Source organism: Cajanus cajan, chromosome 2 (assembly GCF_000230855.2).
Source record: "Cajanus cajan strain Asha chromosome 2, NIPB_CcT2T_4, whole genome shotgun sequence".
Classification (NCBI taxonomy): Eukaryota; Viridiplantae; Streptophyta; class Magnoliopsida; order Fabales; family Fabaceae; genus Cajanus; species Cajanus cajan.
Window position 1 is genome coordinate 11,428,892 of NC_138518.1, and position 23,084 is coordinate 11,451,975.

Sequence of the window (23,084 nt, forward strand, 5' to 3'; positions counted from 1 at the left end):
AGAACGGACCGTTCTAGATCCAAAACGGGCCGTTCTGAATCCAAAACGGGCCGTTCTGGCCACTTTTGACATCTATAAATAGCATACTCAGGCGCTGCTCCTTGACACACTCTCTAAAAACCAAGGAGAACTAAGAGAAGGAGATTAACCAGATTCTGCTCTAGCTTCATCTTCTGCTTATCCAGGTAAGGGGAGTGAGAAATCTCGCTCGGGGTGTGAGAATAATTGTTAGGTAACAGGATTGGCCCCCAATCCCTTGCCTGATGCATGCTTCTAGGAATAGGCAAAATATGAAAGTTTTCTATTTTGCTTTCTGATTGTTCTGTTGTGTTTCTTGATGTTTTATAAGTGTGAATATGTGTTTAATTTCAAAAATAGACAAGTTTTAATATGAATTAGAGTGCTCTGTAGATTCTTGTGGAAATCCTATGAAGTAATATTAGGGATATGATCTTTGGATGAATTTTGAGGCATTATGTGTAAAATTGATGATGGATTCATGTTTCGAATAATATTTAAAGTGTTTTGACCAATTAAAATATTACATTAACTGGTGGGTTGTAGAAAATGCGCGAAATCATGAAGTTGAATCTATGGCCTTTATGCTTCGTATATTATGAATTACGAATTGAATAGGTATGATGTTGGATAATTTCTGGGTATGATTATGTACTATTTTGTATATGACTATGAGAAGTTCCTTGTCTGAGACTATGCGAATATAACGTGAAAATGTGAAAAGTAAACATATAATCTATGATATGATATTATGAGATAATGTGACATGAGATATGATGAAACATGATAAGTGAAATGTTGAGCCAATAAAATAGTGAATGTGTGACATGCATCATGTGCATATATGACTCCAGGTGTGCCGTTTAGGCAGCATGTCAGTGATGTATTGAGCTATTCTAGGTGTACCTTGGGTCACCAGTGATGAAAAAATATATTCCAGGTGTGCCGCTTAGGTCGCATGCCAGTGATGTATTGAGCTATTCCAGGCAAGGTAGTCAAAATCGAGATCTTACTCAAGATCGCAAAGGGAAGTATGGATCGTAAAACAGAAGATCGTAACATGGATCGTAAGATCCTACAAAGATTATGAAATTCATATATACATACACATAAGTTTTGTAGTAAAAAAAACACAGCTTCATCCTAGTAAAAAAACAGTAAAAATTTAACTAGATAAACAAAAAACAATGATATTTATATAATATAAAGTAGTAACTAGTAAGCCAAATTGCTAATATATATTAAAAAGTAAAAACCCCATCCTAGTTACAAAACTGTAACTCTTTCCCATTGTTCCCAATTACAAAATAGTGGCTCCATCCTAGTTATCAAATAGAGATTCTATCTTAGTTACAAAAAGATAATTCATCTAAACTCTAAAGCAAATAATCTTGCAAGTTAAAATCATAATCGCTTAAGATATCTTCAACTCCATCATTTTCAATTCCATCTTGTTCACCATTCAAATTAGCAATTTCCATACCATCTAGAGGTGCAGTTTCATCCTCTCCAACTTGTATTGGAGCCAAGTTCTCATCTGAATCCAAGTTATTTACATTCAAATCCAATCTTTCATTCTCCCCATGCTCATCTTCCATAATCCATTCATCATCGGATGAGAAATCATCAAAATTAATTTGAACTGGTTTCCTTGTTTGCTTCTTCTTAGCTAATTTTGAATTAGCCATAACATATACAACATCATTCATTGTGCTTTGTTTTAGCCTATTCCTTCTCTTTGTGTGGACCTAAACAAATGCAAATATGATAAGAAGCTAGCAAGTATAGTAGACTAGTAATTATACTTTATAGATATATAATATATTTTAATTCTACTTAACTTACCATTTCAAAGAAACTCCAATTTCTTTCACATCCAGATGAGCTACATGTCAAGTTTAATACATGTATCGCAAATTTTTGGAGTTCTGGATGCTCATCACCGTAAGACTCCCACCAATCTGCTGGAGTCTTTAAATTAATTGACCTAGTAGCCAAGGGACAACCACAATATTTAGCTCGTTTTTTGAAATCATCAATTTGAACATCAATTAAAGTTTGTTCATCCTCATCCTTCACCATCCTTGTTAGACAGTCTATTAGACCTCGTTTCACTTCCAAATCAGCCTTAAATCCTGAACGATAATGCATTTGAGGGTTAAGGAAATAGCCTGTAGCATGTAAGGGCCTATGAAGTTGCTTGTCCCACCTTTCATCAATGATGCTCCACAGAGGCAAATAACTAAACCAAAATATATTGAGTTATTTTTCTGTTTTCAGTTTCAAATAATTAAATAAATAAGTATATACTTAGTTACCTTTTTCTGATAGAATTGAAAGTCATTTGTATCTTCTCCTTAACTTGGTCCATTGCTTCATAAATGAACCCCATGGCTGGTTTTTGATCCGAATCAACCAATCGAAGCACTTCAATTAGAGGCAACGCACCCTTTAAACAAATTATGATATTACTCCAAAAACCCTTATCCAAAACCACATTTTCAACTGTTTTTCCATCCTTTGTTTTTGCATACCTACTAGACTTCCATTCATTACTAGTAAACATTCTAATTAGAGCACCTTTGTTCTCATGGAGACACCCTAATGTTAAATAAGATGTGGCAAAGCGAGTAATACCTGGCCTCACCAAGTCTCTTCCTTTTGTGAAATGTTGTAGTAGAGAGATTAGAGAAGTTCTTGAATAGATAAAGGTTGTAATTCTTTTACCTTTTGGAATTGTCTCCTCATGAATTGGGATTTTCTTCTCATAATCCTCCAACATTAAGTCAACACAATGTGCTGCACATGGTGTCCAAAATAGCCTTTTTCTCTTTTCCATCAACATTTGACCAGTAGCTTTATAGTTTGCAGCATTATCTGTTACAACTTGAACAACATTGTCTTCCCCCACCTCTTCAACAATGCTATCCATCATCTCAAAAACTTTTTCAGCAGTTTTGGATATTGCAGAAGCATCTATGGACTTTAAAAATACAGTTCCCTTTGGGTTGTTCACTAGGAAGTTGATTATTATCCTTCTTTTCTTGTCAGTCCAGCCATCGGTCATAATTGTGCATCCAGTTTTCTCCCATTCATCCCTATATGATTGCAAAGTAATTGATGTATTTTTCACTTCCTCCTTCAAAAGTTTGACTCTAATCTCATGATATGATGGAGGCTTAAATCCAAGGCCATGCTTTGAAACCAAATCAAACATAGCAAAGAATTCCTCACTCTTTGCCACATTGAAAGGTATTGCATTGTTGTAGAAAAATCTAGCAATTGCTTGACATGCTTCCTCTCTCACACCTTTCTTAAACATGGTATTGATGGTGGCTTGTGTACTAATTACTCTCTTCTTAAAAATATTTATGGAACTACCAGTGTCAATTGCTTCATTGCCTTTTCTTTTATCACCAGCTTCTAGACTTTCCTCCTCCTTATTAAGGCATGATTTCTTGATCAAATTTTGTTGCAAACCAACAACAATTTCCCACATTTCCTTCTTCACTTCATCCGTAACAACCTTGCAAGCACCAACATCTTTTTGAGTACCAGCCAAGTGATGCTTCAACCTATAAACTCCCCCTGTTATAACCTTCTGGCAATATTTACATTGAAGCTTCCTTGTATCCCCACCAACTGAAATACAATGCTTCCAAGCTACATCACTCCTATTTCCAGGAGCATTTTTGGGAGGCACAGGGGCAGAAGAATTTGGAGTTGGATTTGAAGTCATTTTAATGATTGTCTAGAAGATAAGAAATAATAGAAGAGTTAATAATTTATGTAACAGTCTTTTAAAAAAAAAAAGAATTAAATGGCACAAATAAGAGAAAGTGTATGCTTACGGTTACAGCAAAAACGTACAGGCTTGCAGTAAACAAAACCCAATTCTGAATCAGTTTGTAACTTTTAGGGCAAGAGAGAACATAAGCAAGGAGAGGAAATCAGAATTTCACAGCCCACAAAAAGGGATAATAAGAAAGATGGAATGATATATAAGTGGGATTGGAACTCATTAAATAGGTTTAGAAGAGTAGAAGTGGGCAGTGGCGGTAAATTATTTTTTATTCACGTATGAAGAGCGGGAGTCTTTTACAGAAGCTTTAATTTATTCATGAAAGGAGAGCAGCTTTGTAAAGGGGAGAATCAGGAAGAGCGGCAGTCAAGGCAGCAGAGGCTTCTAGTTCTTTGTTTTTTAATGGGAGAGTGGAAAGGTTTTTATATTTTTTTAATCTATGTGGGGCATAGAGCACCTTTAATGTTTCTTAAGTTATTGGGCTTAGGGGGAATATGGGCTTCCGTTAGGGTTTTTTTGGGCTGAATGTGTTTTAAATTCTGGGTCATAAAACCAGGTCCCAAGTCTGACCCACAAACCTAAAATTAAGCATGCAAAAGAGCGCCGCTTCTGTGCGATTTACGGTCTTCCACGACGATCCCGTACGATCCGCAAAATTTGCGATCCAAAGCAAGCACGAGCACGAAATTGGAGATGAAGATCGTGAACACGTCCGATCTTACGCGGCAAACCGCGATTTTGACTACCATGATTCCAGGTGTGCCGCTTAGGCCGCATATTAGTGATGTATTGAGCTATTTCAAGTGTACCTTGGGTCACCAGTGATGTATTCATGAATGAACGTGCCCCAGGTATGTTGCTATAGCAGCATACTAGTGATGAGAAATGTGAAACTTCCGTATGGCGCCACATGTATACATTTATGAGTCGAGTCCATTACATTATTGCATGATAAGTGAATGTATATGTATTCTAATGTATCTATAACTTGAGAGTTATGCTTGGTTATGTGTAACTTGAGTGGTATTTGTTATGATTGTGTGTGCGTTGCCTAACATTTATTTTTACATCTGAACCAGAGTGAGATGTTTCTCACTCCCTCATTGCTCTATGTATATTTTTATTGTATTGTAGATGATCATCAACATGAGGATATTGGTGATGAGGTTTAAGTCTCATTGTGGGGTGTGCTCTGATAGGACATGTAACACCGGGGCTTAGTTAAGATTAACTTAAAATGTTACTTTTGTTAAATTGATTAGAAGACCTTAATTTTATTCTTTTGTAATTTCCACATGAGACTAAGATTTATGTTTTATGAATGTGAACTTTTTACCATTTTGTGATTAGAGACTTAGATTTTATTTATGAAGATTTTTATTTATCTCTATTGTATAATTATATATGTGGGGTATAACGTGTCATATCTTGAAGGGAAATATTAGACTATAATATACCATAATTAGTTAATTTCAGCTTTATTAGTTAGACAATTAATCAGTTAGTTACTCCTTTCATATATAAATACCAATTTCGGACTTCTTAATACACAGATTGAGAATCATTCTTCTCAAGTTGATTTTTTCTTTCTTCTCCATACTTTCTCAAGTCTAATATAAAATAACACTTTTACCTATATTTTTATACATAATGATGTTGGTGGTATGTACTCCATTTTTTTTTCAAAATAGACCTCTTTTAACTTTTATGTTGCGAAAGTATTTTGTTGACCAAGTTAGATTAATTTTAAAATCTTTAATATTGTGACTGTGATGAATAATAATAGTAATAATAATAATAATAATTATTATTATTATTATTATTATGATTATAAATATAATAGTAATGTTAGGTTGTGTTTGGATTGAAGGATGGATTTGGGAGAGTGGAAAATGAAAGATTTGAAGAGATAGAGAGTGGAAAGTGAAGTTGTTTGGATTAAGGGAAAGATAGTGGAAAGTGAATGGAAAGTTTGTGAGAATTTGTGTATAAATTAATTGATGTGATAGATAAAAATTAAAAATTTAATAGATGAATATGTAATTTACACTTTTACCCTTGGATTAAAAATGAGTAGAACATTATTTATTGTAAATAATAATAATTACAATAAAATTATATTAATAGTTTATTAAAAAAAATAATAAATAATGATAACAATAATAATAAATATTAGAAAAATAATAAGAATCATAATAAATAATAATGATACTAATTATAATAAATAATAATAATATTAATAATAATGATAATAATAATAATATTTATAATAATATATAATAATAACAAAATATATTATGATAATTATATTTTCTAACATTATTTTATTAATGTTTATGAAAGTGTTATTATTTTAATTTTATAAACATGTATTACTTTATTTTTTTTATATTTCCACTTTTTGATGTCAATATTTAAATAATAGAATTTTCTTAATATTAAAAAAAAAGTTGACAATGGCAACCGACAATAGCCAAAGTGACATCAAATTAGAGTACAAATTAATTAATTAATTAAACTAATAAAATAGAATTAAAGAAAGGGTGTGAGCTGATTGGATTTTATAGAATTAAAAAACAAATAAACAAATGAAACGAGAAGCACAAAATCATCCTAACTGTTGCGGGTTGCATCATTTGTCCCGTGGCGGAGGCTAGGTGGGCCAAGTCACTGTCGAATCATGGCGCTTGGGCTGCTGCGCTCTTAAGTAAAAAGAGTTGCGTCCTGACTATCAACTATAGCTTTTGGCCTAGTGGTAAGCGCTCGATCCAACACTAACAATCCCACAACCCCACAACAGCGACGACGAAGGAATGCGCCTGGAAGCAAAAATATGTCACCATAATCGATTATGTGTCATGCATAATCGATTATGCTGGCTGGAGGTTCAGTTTTTCACCGCGATTTGTCTTCCATTCTTCATTCTCATACCTCGGCTACCCTCCCTCATGCATAAAGAAATGAAGCTTACCTACAATGGCTACCCCGTCGAGAATCACTGCAACAACAACCACCCTCGCACGAGCACACAACACACACAGAGCTTCCAAGTCTCTTATAAACGCGTGACTAGTGAGACTCATTCAGCCTCATTTCAAACGCGTCACTGTGCCATTCAAACGAAGGACAAAGGCCCGTGAACCATGGCAGAGATTCCTCTGCTGCATAGCACATTCTCTGCATGCATGAGCATGGCAGAGCTTCATCTCTTTTTAGCTTTTGAGCAAGGGTATTATCGGGTTTTTTCATTTCTTACGTGACTTTCATCTCTTTTCTTCACAACTTCGTGAGAAACGGCCACGCGGGTTCTCCCGCTTTTCTTCGTTTTTCTTTCGGTGCAAATCAGCAGAAACAAACGTCAAGTTTCTTCACCTTTCGTTCGTCGTAAACAGTAAATCCCCTGAAACAAACAGGGGCTTAGTGAATGACTTCCTATTGCTATAATAAATGCCTTCAATTTTAAAATTTTGCAAGTTGTTTAACAATTGCTTTTCATGAATAAAATAATAATGGGCTAACGGTGGTTCTGGCAATACAGGATCCAAGTTTGAATTTACGTTGCTATTGTTATTTTAATTCTTATTAATAAAAAAAATACTTTCATTTAAGAAAAAAAAAGTTTACTAATTGCTTTCATGTTTCAAATTAATCGGAAATAATTACTATTGTGAAGTCTTTTTTTAAGGTAAAAATTATACATAAAATAATAATAAATATATGCATTATTGTTTACAAAGTGAATAATCGAGTATTATTTCAAAATTAAAAAATTAAAAAATCTTTGTTTAAATAATTTTTCACTATAAATAATTTAAATTTGTTTTCATTTTCATATTTATTTTTATTACAGTCATTTTCTTATCATATTTTTTATTTTTCTAATTAAATTAATTGTGTGCATTTTGTTTATTGATTAGAAAATACATCTCATTATTCTTTTATTATTATATTGAATATTTAACACGTATACATCATTATATTTGCCGGATGATTAATTAAGTATAATTCTATAAGTTAAGTGAAATCTAAAATAAAAAATAATATTAATTATTGTATTGACAAAAAAGTTATGATTATAAATCACAAAAATATTTATTAACATTAATAAATTCTTTTAGCTTATAAAAAAAACATAAAATTATCACTATAAGAAATATTACATACAGTGACAAACAAAATGTGTTATTATAGGTATATAATATATGTAGTTATAAATTTATTTGATATATAGCTATACACAATTTTAGTATTAATTTTGAATGAGATTTAACAACATATGTTATGTATTACTATAACATATACTTATATTTTTTAACAATATATCAACATATATTGTATTTATATTGTAAGTAAAAGTAGTTTTTAGTGACAAATATTATGTCATTATTGGGTATGTGTCATGTTGTGCACTTCGAGGTTCTTACCACACAATTTTAATATTAATTTTGAATGAGATTCAACAACATATATTGTGTATTACTATAACATATACTTATATTTTTTTTAACAATATATCAACATATATTATATTTATAGTGTAAATAAAACTAATTTTTAATGACAAATATTATGTTACTATTATGTGTGTGTCATGTTGTGCACTTAAAAGGTTCTTACCACACACACAATTTTGGTATTGATTTTAAATGAGATTCAACAACATATATTGTATGTTACTATAGCATATATTTATATTTTTTAACAATATATCAACATATATTATATTGAAAGTGCAAGTAAAAGTAATTTTTAGTGACAAATATTATATTACTATTGGTTAAGTGTCATGTTGTTCACTTGGGGGATTCTTACCACACACACATCTATAGTGATAAGATATTGTCCACTTTCAATCTAAGTTCTTACGATTTTATTTATTTACATCATATAAAAAAATCTCTAACTAATGAAGACAATTGTGCATATATAAACATATATTCATCCTCTTATTTGAATGATATGAAATTTTGCTTGCATCCCAACATGTTACTATATAATAATTTATTATTATTATTTACTGGAAGCATTGATTGAATATAAGTCATAAAAAAACTTAAACTTAAAAATTAAATTACTTTCTTTAATATATTTTTTGCTATAATTATTTTAAAATTTTAAAATTGGTTTACCATAATGATCATTTTCTTATCACAATTCATTGATATATTGATTGCTTTCATTTTCAAAAACTGTGTTGATTATTTTAAAATTGTTTCAAATGATTAAGTGTAATTTTGATTGAAAAGTAAATTAACTTTATTATTTATTAGTCGGAAAAAGGCACTATGTACCTGCATTGTATTAAAAGAAAAAAACAATTACTTTTATAAATAGTTATAGTAGTTTCAGAGTAAAATAGAAGAAAGGAAAAGAATGAGAAGTTACTCAAAAAAAGATAGTCTTAAAGAATTATAGAAAATAAACAAAAGATAAAATGGTCCATGTAAAAATAAAAACTAAAAATAATTATTGAAAATGATATCTCCTTTATATATTAGTATAGATTAGTAAAATAATGATGTATTGCCTCAATTAATGAGTTTTGTTTAAAAATTAAAAAGAAGTGTAAGATCATTTAATTAAAGTTTTATTCAAAGCATTATATAAAAGAAATACATCTTTTATTAATTATATTTTGGTCCCACAATTTGATGGATTTTAAATGTCTTCTAAACTACTATTGCATTCATTCATTTTTAATATTCTTTTAATGTTGTTATACACAAATTAAAAAATAATAATATATTTATCAATTATTCATAAAATGATTTTGATTTTTTTATTATATCTCATTTATTCTTGTTGTATAATAAATGTATATATTAATTATCATTATATAAATTAATTAAAATGAGATGAAAAATAAGAATATAATTAAAAATAATAATGTTATTGTGATATTAATAACATATAAATAAGAATTATTTTGTTTTTTTTTTTAAACTGACAATTAAAAAGGAATGTAAGTAACACTTGGACATTTGACAAACTGCAATTATCTTCTTCAAACTTTTACCATTGTTAAAAAAAATTGCATGGGCACATCTTATCCTCTAATTTTCTTTCTTCTTTTTTTATATATATTTTTTAAAACTGCGTTATTTCTTAAAAACATAGCAATAAGTAATAAAACGGTGGGAATAAAACTTTAATTAAAAGAAAATAATTTGTAGAACGTCTCCAAGAGCTGAGGACTTACATTTATTCAAAAACATTAAATCATAAAATTAATGCTTAGAAATGAATTTATCAAGCTTTAAAAGAAATCAATAATTAAAAGATAACATAAATCTCATCATAAACACTAACCCAAAAGAATAGAAAATCCTGAGATAAATATTATGATGTCAGAACCTAGTAGAACTTGACACAATGACACATACAAGCATATTACAATAGAGCATCTTCAGTGGGGATTACTTATAAGCAACCCTTTGTGCCACATCACTGTCACATCAGTTCTGATCTACTTTAAGTTGCTTAAATTTTAGTAAAGTTGCTTGTAGAATAAAGCCTATTTAGTCTTCACTCTTCACTCTTCACTCTTCACTGACATCATTGTCATGAGAGGCTAAGCCTATTGGATACTCTATTTTTAAATTTTTCATTAAAATTTTGTTAACTTTGTTAAAAAAAAAATATTGTCAAAATATTTTTTTTACATTAATATACCCTCATATACGTAAATATTATCCTGCTCACCCTTCTGGTATTAAAGTAAACATTTCATACACTTTAACGATTTATCTCTTGATTTTTTCAAAAAAGTAAATCATCTATTATTTTAAATATTTAATTATTATTTTAAAAATTATTATTATTTTTTAATAAAATTTATATATTTAAAATAAATATTTCAATTATTATTTTTTTAAAAAAATTATTTAAATAATATATATAAAGTATAATAAAATCAAACAATGTATTAAGATACTATTTAATCAATGTAATTAATGTAATATTTAATAAATATTTAAATAAAATAATATTTTTATTATATAGCATCAATTATACATATTAAATTAAGATAATATATAAGTTTTAAGATATTATTTAGGCTTAAATATGTTTTTAGTCTATCAAATTTAGGATAAATTTATTTTTGGTTTTTCAAACTTAAAATTGATGTATTTAGTCTCTATACTTTTTAAAAATCTTATAACCAAACAATATTTGGTCTTTCAAACAATATTTAACAAATTTTATAACCAAATTTGAGTGTATGGACTAATTTTTTTTTTTTTTAGAAATTACAAGGACTAAAAAGACTAATTTTAAATTTGAGAGACTAAAAATAAATTTACCTTAAATTTGAGGGATTAAAAATATATTTAAACTTATTATTTAATTGATTTTATTAATAACTATTTTAAAAATATCTACATAAATTGATGTTTTCTAATAAAATATTATTTTATCATATTTAATTAATATAATGTTAAAATATGTATATAAAACATTAAAATTTTATGAATATATTTATATTATAAATTTGTTATTAAATAAAATATAATTATTACAAAATTTAACAATTATATATATACACACACATATGTGCTTCTGCTTGGATGAATCGAGTTGAGTTTATGTCAAATCGAGTCGAGCTTACGACAAGCTTGGGCTGGCCAAATAACCTAAACAACTTGTTGCATTAGATCTAGAACACAATTGATAAGAAGAATCCTCATATCATATCTCCTAGAATCTTGGACTAAACATTAATGGTTCATTAAATACCATATGCAATCATAAGAACATATAAACAAATATCATGCAAAATTATCTCCTAAAATCAAGCAACACTATAAACTACTTATATAGGAAGTATAAAATATCATTCAAACCTCTAAGTCTTAACTTAAATTCCCCTATAACTTGAGTGTTAAAATATTTTTTCAGATACTCGCTCCACCACCATTGAAATTGGAGCAACCAAGAGACCATCCTCACCATTGGAGTACTTGAAAATTCTAATAAGAACATTTGGTGTCTACCGTGGGTTAAAGTAAAACTATCCATTGGCTACACATGATTTTCACCTGAATCTGAGCGACGAATAACAACACAATGGGAAACTCCTTAGCCAACAACAATGTGAGCCCTACCCTTAAACAATCGACTATTGCCTCCATAACCTCGCTTGTGGAGCTTAAGGCGACCACCGCCACTGTATACCCACATATTTCGCCTCCTTACACTAAAGTACTACAATGAATGGAAGCCATGTAGAAACACAACGAAGAAGCTCTAACTGTAACACCCTGCTTATATAAAATATAATATAGGTATTTTATTAATAATTTTTATTAATAAGAGTTGTTTGATATTTATTTTATTACTATTTACTATATTTGTGACAATTAAATATTTTGAATTTGGAAACTATTGGTAATTATTTTATATGAATATATATTGTGAGGTTTTATAATTAAAGATTATATTATTTAATTATTTATAATAAGGGAAGGGAACTTATTTTTGATAACCATGGTGCACATTTTTACTAAAAGGTTAAAAAGAATAAATAAAAAAAAAAGAGAAAGCTTATCAGTTTTACATTTTACATTTTTCTCACGTATGTGTTTACACTTCAAAACTTGGAGAACCGAAAGGAGGAGGAAACTACCCCAGATTTAACCATTCATCTTTTTCTACTCAACAAGGTAAGAAGGGAGTGAGAAATCTCACTCTGGGTGTGGGAATGTATGTTGGGTAGTGGGATTTGCCCCCAATCCTGTGTTTGTTATATGCTCATGTATGAGGGATTTTCCCCAATTGTGTCTATTTCTTCTATTATTCTTCTTGTATGTAATTAATTGTATGAATTGCTTGAATGAATGATTAATTTCAGTTTTAGAATTGTAATTGTATGATTTGAGATCTTTATGGGTTCCTATGAGAAACCTTAAGGGAATGCATTGGTATTTATAAGAGAAGATTGTTTGAAGATGTAATTGTATGAGTAAATTGTATTGTTTTAAATGTTTATCGTATGATTTAGAACATTTTTACCGATTGTATGAGGAGATCAATGATTTGGATATAAAATGCGAAAAATCGCAGATCTGTAGAATTCTTATCGTAGAAACCACACTAAGCGTCATTTATGGCGCTAAGCGTCAAGGTGACAGAAAGTTGATAATGCTATCTATGACCCTCAGGCTAAGCGTGACCCTGAGGCTTAGCGTGGCCCATGTTGAGCGTGAGATTCCATGCTTAGTGTGGCTCAACCAAAGAGTTAAAATTACTCTCTGAAAACCTTGCACTAAGCGCTCAATCTGGGGCTGAGCACCAATTGCTTTGTTATGCTTCTTTCTTTCATTGTTTGGTGAATTTTATTTGTGCAATGTGAATCTTGTGTTACTTCTCTCTTGTGATTTATGATATGCAATGATGTGAATCTCTTATGTTATTCAATTTTATCCTTTAATGAATATAATTGATGAGTATGGGATGTGAGAAAATTTGATACGGTGGAATGACATGATAATGTGATATGAGAATGCATAGAGTCTTAATTTACATGCATCAATCGCATAAATCTTTTTAAAGGTACGATATGGAATACACCGCTAGGGAATGCCCTCTTGTGTAAAAGCTTATGGATTAGTCCTTGGGGATAGCTCGATTTGTAAGTCCCAGTCTCACCCATTGTGTGCATGGGATGTATCTTGCGCGGCTTAGCTAATGTGATATTGTTGTTATTCTATCGATGTTATGTACATATACATGTCTTATTTCTGTTTGGCTATTCGGTGTGTATTCTTACACCGTGAGCCAGATTGAGATGTTTCTCACTCCCTTTTATTTTGTGTTATTTTCCTTTGGTTGTGATACAGGTGATCATCAGCAGAGGATGTTAGAGATAAAACTTAGGCTTTAGTGTTGGGTTTTGCTTTGATAAGACATGTGACATCGGGGCGTAGATAGGATTAGATTAGGATGTTGTTTCTATTAAATTATTTCGAAAACCTTAGCCTTATTTCTTTTGTAATTTTCGCTGATTATGTTACTTGTTTAAGTCATGGATGTGGTGCTTTCTATTTGAACACGTTTGGTATTTTAATAATGAAATATTAAGTTACTTGGATTTCACTAATTATTTGTTTATGGTATGCGGGATAGAGGGTGTCACACTAACCACCCTCCACCAACAACAACAGGCAGGCCCTGTGCACTATGAAACTAATTGCACATGTTACAAGCAAGAAATATAAGCCCTACACAAAGAAAACAATCACTCGCTTAGGAACCGACATTTCTACAACAAAGGAGTACTATCTCTCTAAATCACCCCCAAGAGACACACACTACGCAAGAATCCCAGCTCAACAAGGAGAGCCACTCCCCTCCCCGAAGCCCACCAAGATGACTCAATGGTGAACATTGTGATCATTCTTTGACTGACCCCGTAGTTGACACACCACTTTTAAGAGGGTGGAAGCACCTTGTCATGAAGGCATATGACGACTCAACCTACCCAGACAAACACTTGGCTACATACGAAACATCGATGCATCTCTACAACTAAGACAACATGACCCTGTGTAAGTAATTCCTACAACGGTCAAAGGTCCTACACTCTTATGATATAAGCACCTACTAGTGTTCTGTGTGCCTAGCTATGTCGCGTTAACATGTTTATTCAAGACTCGATTTGCAACTGACCTAATGAGACTTCCATGCTGGTGTTTCTGAACATGAGGCAAAATGATAATGAACCAATCCAAGCTTTCATGGAGAGGTTCTTTATTGTTGCCAATAAGATATAGGACCTTCATCCTCAAGTCTCCCTTACCACCATGATAAATGCATTAAAAGAATGACCTTTATCGTCATGCACCCAAAGACATGAATGATCTAAGACCTCAGGCCACCAGTTTCATTTAAATGAAAGAACACGAAGCAAGCTGACACAAAAGTCGATCCTCAATAGGCATTAAAAGTGAATTCCCCAAGTTAGAAAAATTGTGCCCGTACAACAACGAGTTCAAAATTGGAAGACTTGATAAACCACCAATATACAATAACTACACCTCTTTATCTCTCCTTGCATAAATGTATTTGAAGAAGCCTTTAGTACACAAATACTCACTCTAACTAAGCTCAAACAATTTACTAAGGACGTCAATTGTAATAAACATTATTGATATCACAGGACTGTCAGACACACCATTGGAGAATGTTGGGCACTCTACAACAGAATCGAAGAAATCATTTGAGTGAGCAACCTCAAGTAGTTCATCCGAAGTAGTTGAGAAGATTGCCCCTGAGGATGGGCATGAAGCCCAAAAAGGGACAGTTGACACCTATGAGGCAAGCACGATCGAAATCCCCCAAGATAGGATCACACCATTATTAACAAATTTGCTAGTGATGGTCCCACTAGCTCTTCACACAAAAGGCATCTAAGAACTATCAAAAGTGTCACCATGACACATGGTAAGTCACCTAGATCGCTACCTTTGATTACTTTTACTAAAGATTATTTCCTAAGCATAGATCTAAATCAGGATGACCCTTTGGTCATATTTGTCCAAATCACCAATTGGGAAGTGCATAAGACCCTCGTGGACCAAGGCAACTCGATCGACATCCCATATTAGAATACCTTTCTCCAAATGAAACTCCTCGGTGATGATATCAAGCCATACAATAAACACCTTTTAGGATTTGCAGGTGAACAATTCAACATGAGTGGCTAGATAAAATTCCTAACAAAGTTAGGCAAAGACAAATATTTGTTATTGGACGCGACGACCTCCTACAATGTCATACTTGGGCAACTTTCCCCCAATGCCCTTGGTGTCGTATGTTGAATCCTACCTTAATGGGTATTTTAATAATGACAAACTCTTAGTTTCAAGCTTTAATCATGAAGAGTTTTCATATGAACTAGTAACAAGATTTGTTCAAGTGTTTCGGATTTATCTTGTTAGTACTCAAAAACTCTACAAGTGTTTTAGGTCAAAAGCATCCTTAGAAAGTAGCCAAGAAAGTTAAGCTAATAAGTAGCACCATAGTCATAATTATTTTATGTGCACAAAATTGTTGAGTCAAGGGAGTTCAAGAATAAACATCTTCTCTCAGGGAAGAATGATGGTGGAGTTCATGAAGAAGTGGTAGGATTGCTTCTCCTTTCCTTCACCACACATAGGATCCTCTTCTTGAAGACTTGCACCGATTGAATGAAGCTTGGATGGATGTAGAAAACGAATTAGGGAAGCCTAGGCTAGAGATAGAAGCATCCTAGCTTAAGACTCAAAAGAGTGCTCACTTCAATGGTAGGAAAACTAGTAGGGTTTCCTAAGGCTAGAAGGAGAGCTCTCAGTGACTCTTGAGAAGAATTGGCTGAAATGTTCAGAATTCTTATTTCATCAAAAGTGAATACAATAAGGGAGGCACCAAGGTTTTATAGGACAGGATAAGCAAGCAATTGGCGCTAAGGTGTAAGCTACACATGTGGCGCCAAGATTTGAATTCAAATTTTGAAATTTGAATTCAAATCTTCCACTCACATGTGCTTGGCCGTAAACCAAGGGCTAAATGCAGCTTAGTTTAATTTATCTTACATTTAGGGTTGAATTTGAGTCACACATGTTCAGCCACAAGTGGTGTCATCCATGTGACTCAAAATGCAACTTAAATGCAAGCTAAATTAAACCTAATTTTGCCTAATCATCCTAATTAAGTATTCCTCCATAATTCCTGTGCTAATGACCTAAATACAATGGTCAATGAAATACAATGAAGAGGAAAATTTACAAGAATAAAAATGAGCCCAATATTGGGTATCAAAAGCCCAAAGGCCCATGAAGCCCAAAACTAGGCCCGATAAGCCTAAAGCCCAAAATCTTAATCTAGGGTCCATAATACAAGACCAAAACAATGTAAATTCCTATACTATTATTATGCAATAACATGGTGGTCAATCAAGTAAAGCCCAAGTGAAAAACACCCTAGGCCCACCAAGCCCATTAGGTCCACTAAGCTCTAAAGCAATCAAATCTTCAAGTAGTTTTCTAGCCATTGCTCTAGTGGTTGGACCCTTGGTCCACGCTCCTCCATCAAAGAAACCTTGAAAACTTTGTACAAAAGTCATCTTCTTTGAACTTAACATCAGGAAGCTTAGTTCAAGGTCAACATCTCATAAGACTATATTGAAGATCCTACTATGAAGGTTGCTCAAAAGGTTGCTTAGAACGAAGCTTGTAGCTTCCAAGTTATTTCTCCTTATGTAATATCTCAACAAAGAAAAATATTAAAAATATCTAATATTTAAATAATTAAATCCTAAAATTGAAATTGACTTTTGACTAAGTGTTTTATGGTTAAAAACAAGATTTATAAGCATAGAATATACTAATAATTACCTAAATTAAATAAAATTTATATGCATATTTGGCAATTATCAAAATACACCAAACTTAAAATCTTGCTGTCCTCAAGCAATTTAAAGTTTAAACACACTCTTACTTAAGATGTATTAGGAATATTTAATATGAACGAATTTTTGCAAGTTCTTTTCCAAACTATTCAAGCAATCACATTGTCTTTATAGTAACAACATTAGATACAAACAAGAAATGCATGAAGAAATTTTGAAGAGGTTAGTCCTTATGAAACTCGCAATTTATGTGATCCAATACACTTACTCTCTTTGTCATTGCAACTTTAAGTGTAATTATGTGGTTAGTGTTTCACTCAATTCATACATTCAACACCACCAAATTTAGGTTTCTTTTTCATATTTCCCTTTCATAACAATTGTGTGAAAATCAAAAGTGTCTAAAGATCACTAGGGACTTTTCTTTGGCATGTAATGCGGTCGGGCTAACAAAGAATTCATTATTTTTCTATAAATTAAAAACACCTAAGATTAAGGAGAACACTTAGTTGTATTCATTTTTCTTATCACTTTAACTCCTTCCAAATTTCCCCAAAGCATTATTTTCAATTTTAACATATGCACATTTCTTATACTTTTTTATTTGTACTATTATTTATTTATTTATTTTAGTTGAAGGATGCTTACAACTTTATGTTTGTGCTTTGATCATCATTAACCTTCCTTATATTTTTGTATGTGTAACATACCCACACCAAACTTAGAATCCTTACTTATGTTATAGTGCATGTTCACACCAAATTTAGAACCTTTTTCACTTATTTTTAACTAAATTGTTCTCCTTATTCCTAAAGATGTAGGGTAACAATTTGTTTTTTTGATAGGCTTAGAATCTAAACCAAGAACTTCAATGTTTGGCTCAAATGAGTAACAAGTGTTAAAATTTTTGTTATGTTGTAGTTGTATTATACTAAATGTAGTGACATGTCTGGTCATTATACATGAGTAAATTACACTTACACTTTCTGATTTGTTTTTTTATAGATTGTGCTTGATATTCCTCTATTATTTTGGACCTATAGTAGTATTGGGAACAAAAAAAACTTCTTTTTTTCTTTATGCACAATGATGAAAGAATACACAAAAATGTCATAAAAGATTAAATAAATGTCATACAAAATTTATTTAACGTGATTCGATCCCTTATGTCTACATTCACAAGGATATACGATATTCTTAATATATAACTTATGTATTTAGCATAAGTTTAAGTGACAATTCCATGGAATACTCATAATTGTCTATGATAGATACTATTTTAGTATCTGTTATTTCTATAAATAAAAAAAGTTATAAGTCTTTAAAATAAATGTTATTTTTTACATGAAAATAAATTTTTAAAAAAATTTAAAATAAATGTTAAGGACAAAAAAAATAATAACTTTAAATTTTATAGAAATGAACATTCAAAGAAAAATATTTTAAGACCTAAAACAAAATTTGATCATTTTTCATAATCCAAAATCAATAAATCCAAAATTTTAGAGATGAAAAATAAAAATAAATTATTAAAACTAAAATTAAAACTCAATATTTTACAAAAATTATTAAAACATATTTAAGATTAATATAAAATTTTAAAAGTAGAATAATGTATCTTATATTTAAATCTATCTAAATTCTAAAGAGAAAAGCAAAGTATAATTGCTCAATATTTTAATGTTTTCTTATTATAACGACTCAACAGGTTATTATACTTACTACTAAGAATTGACATTAAAACGGAAGTTAAATATGCATAGAGTAAAATGTATGGAATATACACAATATATATAAATTCAATACATAAACTATATTCATTAAAGATTAAACTACTACAAAATGTTCCTCTAGACGACCAATTGAGGACTTCAAACCATGACTCCACCGGAGGAGTCATACAAAACAAGCCACCTCTAATGCAACTCACCACCAATCAATCCAGCTAATCGCCTAATCCTACCCTGCTCGCATACCAAGTATGTTCATCATAGTCCCAACCACAAGGAAAAGAAAGGTAAGCTTATGAAAGAAATAACATACAACAGTACAACAAAGGCAACAAAACATATATCAATAGCAGCATAACTCACAACTTGTTCAACATTTATCAACTTTGTTATAATAAACATCTCAACATACAAATACAATAGAGGTGAGCAATTTAAATGGCTTGCCCCTAACAAACCATAATGTTAGACATATCTCAGCCAGGTAAGGTATAGGAAAATGTTAGCCCTCAAAGAAAGACAAGTATAGACAACTTAGTTTAATTTCTCAGGTTTTCCCACTTAAACTAGGAAGTATGGTACTATGTCAAGGTAGAATAGTTTTGCTATGGGCCTACCACGACATTAGCTTATAACACTAAGCCACTTATGGGATTAGTGTAACGATCTACAATGATCCCTACACTAAATGGAAAAACTGCTAACTTAAGATCATATACTTACAAATATTAGCATAGGTACAACATTGCATGCATATAAGGATGAAATGACTACTCCAATATGTGCGATATAGATACAGTAATCCTGCATATGTAAATATACAACTAAGTTTCTAGTTAAGCAACTATAACTATCTACACAAATCTGCCACCAATAGGTAGTCATCAAAACATCCAGCTCCAACACCACTGTATGGATTCTACTATAACAATTCAACTCTATCCCTGCCCTGCTCCCATACCACGTATAATCATCGTAGTCCAAACCACATGAAAACACATAAGGGTAAGTTAGGAAAAAAAAAGAAACAACATATATATACACACACAACATAGGAATATCACATCATCATCTCATATTTGACAACACAACAATAAAGCATCATAGTATACAACACAAATCAACATAATCCAACTTTGATTCAACACAATAACACATTTCATCACAGTTCAACATAACATATGAACAACGTAATCAACTCAACACATTATATGCTCAACATAACAACTATATGAATTGTCACGCATTTCAACTAGAAGATCTCTTACAACACAGGGTGAGTAGTTTAAATGGCTTGATCCTACTAAACCGAAAATAAAGGGTGATGTTTTTGGGCTTGTTAGATCAACATCAAATTGGATATAAAACCACAACATAGCAACTTAGTTTCTCAAATGTCGTCACTTAAACAAGGAAGTATAGTACTAATGTTAGGATAGAACAGTTGGGTACGAACCTACCACGAAATTAACTAGCTTAACTAAGCCTCCTATGGGATTAGTCCACCAACAACCCTCCAAATACTATAAACTTCTGATAATCGATTAGGAACTAAGTTTCGAACTTCGTACTTTACTCGATTGGTAACTTATAATTAGTATAGCTCGACCTAGCCCCTATACTATGGTCGCTTCATACATGTGTGCCTCAACCTTACTCACATGCAATACCAACAAAGTCCAAAAGGAGAAACAACACAGTATTCACTTCAAGGGCAACTTTCCAAGAAGGATTTTTCAACAAATTGGGCTCTTGGAGTATCACAACACAATATCCACAATGGGATATGAAACTTTCAAAATATCTCCTCTAGTCCTAAATGGTCAATAAAACTCAACAACATAGCAGCTCATTATAATTTTCAACACAATAACTCAATCAACACACAAATTTCAACTCATATCACCTTCATCACAACTCATTTACTACACTATGATCAACATGTATCTCAACAACACATTAACATTATTCATATAGAATCCTAACATAGTTACACAACTTCACAACATACTATTCAACTCAACTTTCAAATTCAGATCATGTCAACTTAAATAACATAACCAACATACATCTTTACAACATTCACATCTTGAGAGACAACATCATAAGTCAACGTAAGTAACTATAACGACTTACAACTTAATCAAATCACTTATTGTGCAATGATAACCTTCACATAAAACAATGCATAGGAAGTTCTTCTACACTTGTCATACTTATCCTTATCCCATATGAAATACAAGAATATTTTTTACAAATTTCATAAAAAACTCATGTTATAATTCCATCATCTACTATGTTAAAAATTGTAATAATTGCAACAATTTTCCTAAATGCTAATAGCTTGACCTTTTCTCATTGAAAAGGTCATAAATGGAGTTATAGACCTCTTTTTTATGTGATTCTAAAGTCATTAGAAATATGACATCCAAGGCTATAACTTTCACAAAGACATCAAGACCAAATTCACTCATCTACCTCCACCTATGAAATGCTTAATTCAGTGCTTTAGCGTTGGATTTCTACCAGCTTAGTTTCTCCCCATGGGTGCAACACTCAATCGTGGCTGCAACACTGGATCTCTGCCAATCTAATTTTCCCCCACCATTGAAGTGTTTAATCATGGCTAAATTGTTGGATCACTGCCATCCCATTTGCTATCACAACTGCAACACTTAACTACGGTTGTAGCGTTGAGTGCAAAAATTTTCTACACTTTCATGCCTTTCTCCTTTGTTCCTCACCTACATTTAACCAATTTTCTCCTAAACACGATCTACACTCATTATCTCTACTAGATTCATTCATGCAACCCATAAACCACAAGAAAAAAAAATATGCAAACGCCAAAACTCAAAGAAATCATCAACATTTTTAACAATTCATCAAGAACACCAAACCTCAATTTAATTTCAACATGTAACCCTTTTAAATTCATCCTTATGGCTACAGATTTCAGAAATTCTATCAACATTTAACTTTTCATTCATTCAATAGCCCAACGTTTCGACCCAATCCCCAAAATTCCAATTTCCCTTACCTTCCCAGAGAAGGTCTACGAAGAAGAGAAGAAGAAGACGACCTTGCACACCATTGGCTTGAAGTTCCTAACCTTGGAGCTCGGACTTCCTTACCCCTGAGCTCAAACAATTCGTCACCCCTAAGCTCGGACTTCCTCTCCCCTTCTAGTGATCAGCTCTGAAAATGGAAAAGAATAAAGGTTTTAAGTGAAAAATGAAAAGGAAGAAAGAAAGGGAAAGAAAGAATGAGTGTTTAGGTTTTCTCCCTTCGAAGTCATATTTTCTAAGTCATATTTTACAATTAACCCATTGATTACCCTCCAAATACCATAATCCTCTAATACTAAGTTACAGGTCAAGTCTCCGACTTCGTACTTTACTTGGTTAGTCATTCAACTGTTATATGATTTAACTACCTCCATATCAATCCACATAAACCCTAGAGAGAAAGTCAACTTTAAAAACAACATAATTCACCTCTAATATCTATGTATCTTAATTTAAGACATGTATTTCAACCACATATCCACAACTTAACGGTTATACAACATAAAATTTACATCTTAACATCATCAATTCTTCTATCAACTTACAACATAGGTATTCATCATTATATATCATCATACATACAACATGGTCATCTATATCCATCAATAGATCATCATAAAATAGCAAGTATGAAACATGTATGTTGCGCCTGTCGCTACTCAAATGGTGCCTGACACCATCGAAATAAAGAGCTCCTTATCTCACTCTTGCCTAGTGTCACACCACTTGCGTTCAACGTGATTGAGGTAGAGAATGCTCCACTCACTCATGCTTAGTGTGGCATAACCCATGCCCGACCTCAATCAGGCAAAGGGCCTCTACTCGACTCTCGCTCGACACCACACCTTCAACGCCCAATGAGAATCTAGGCAGAGACGAGTCTCCCTCCTCACACTCGATGTCATTTCAGATCATATATGTCCAACACAAGTCCAACCTGAGGCTACTCCCTTTTCTCACACCTGACACCATCGATCCTACATTCAACGTGGGAGAAAGAAGAGCCTTTTAGTTGAGTTGTGCTAGACGCAGTGAAGTTGCGCTTGGCGTGACATCAATTCTACACTTATGCATAACTG

At 31.8% G+C, this 23,084-nt stretch overlaps 1 protein-coding gene across 1 annotated transcript; it reads right to left on the bottom strand.

Moving 5' to 3' along the window:
• Positions 1–1,394: 1,394 nt before the first annotated feature.
• LOC109794393 (uncharacterized) lies at positions 1,395–3,757 on the bottom strand. Its single transcript, XM_083069394.1, has 3 exons — positions 2,337–3,757; positions 1,864–2,227; positions 1,395–1,766 (listed from the first exon to the last, which is right to left on the bottom strand). The coding sequence occupies exons 1-3, from the start codon at positions 3,755–3,757 to the stop codon at positions 1,395–1,397; spliced, it is 2,157 nt and encodes a 718-aa protein (XP_082925520.1).
• Positions 3,758–23,084: the final 19,327 nt, after the last annotated feature.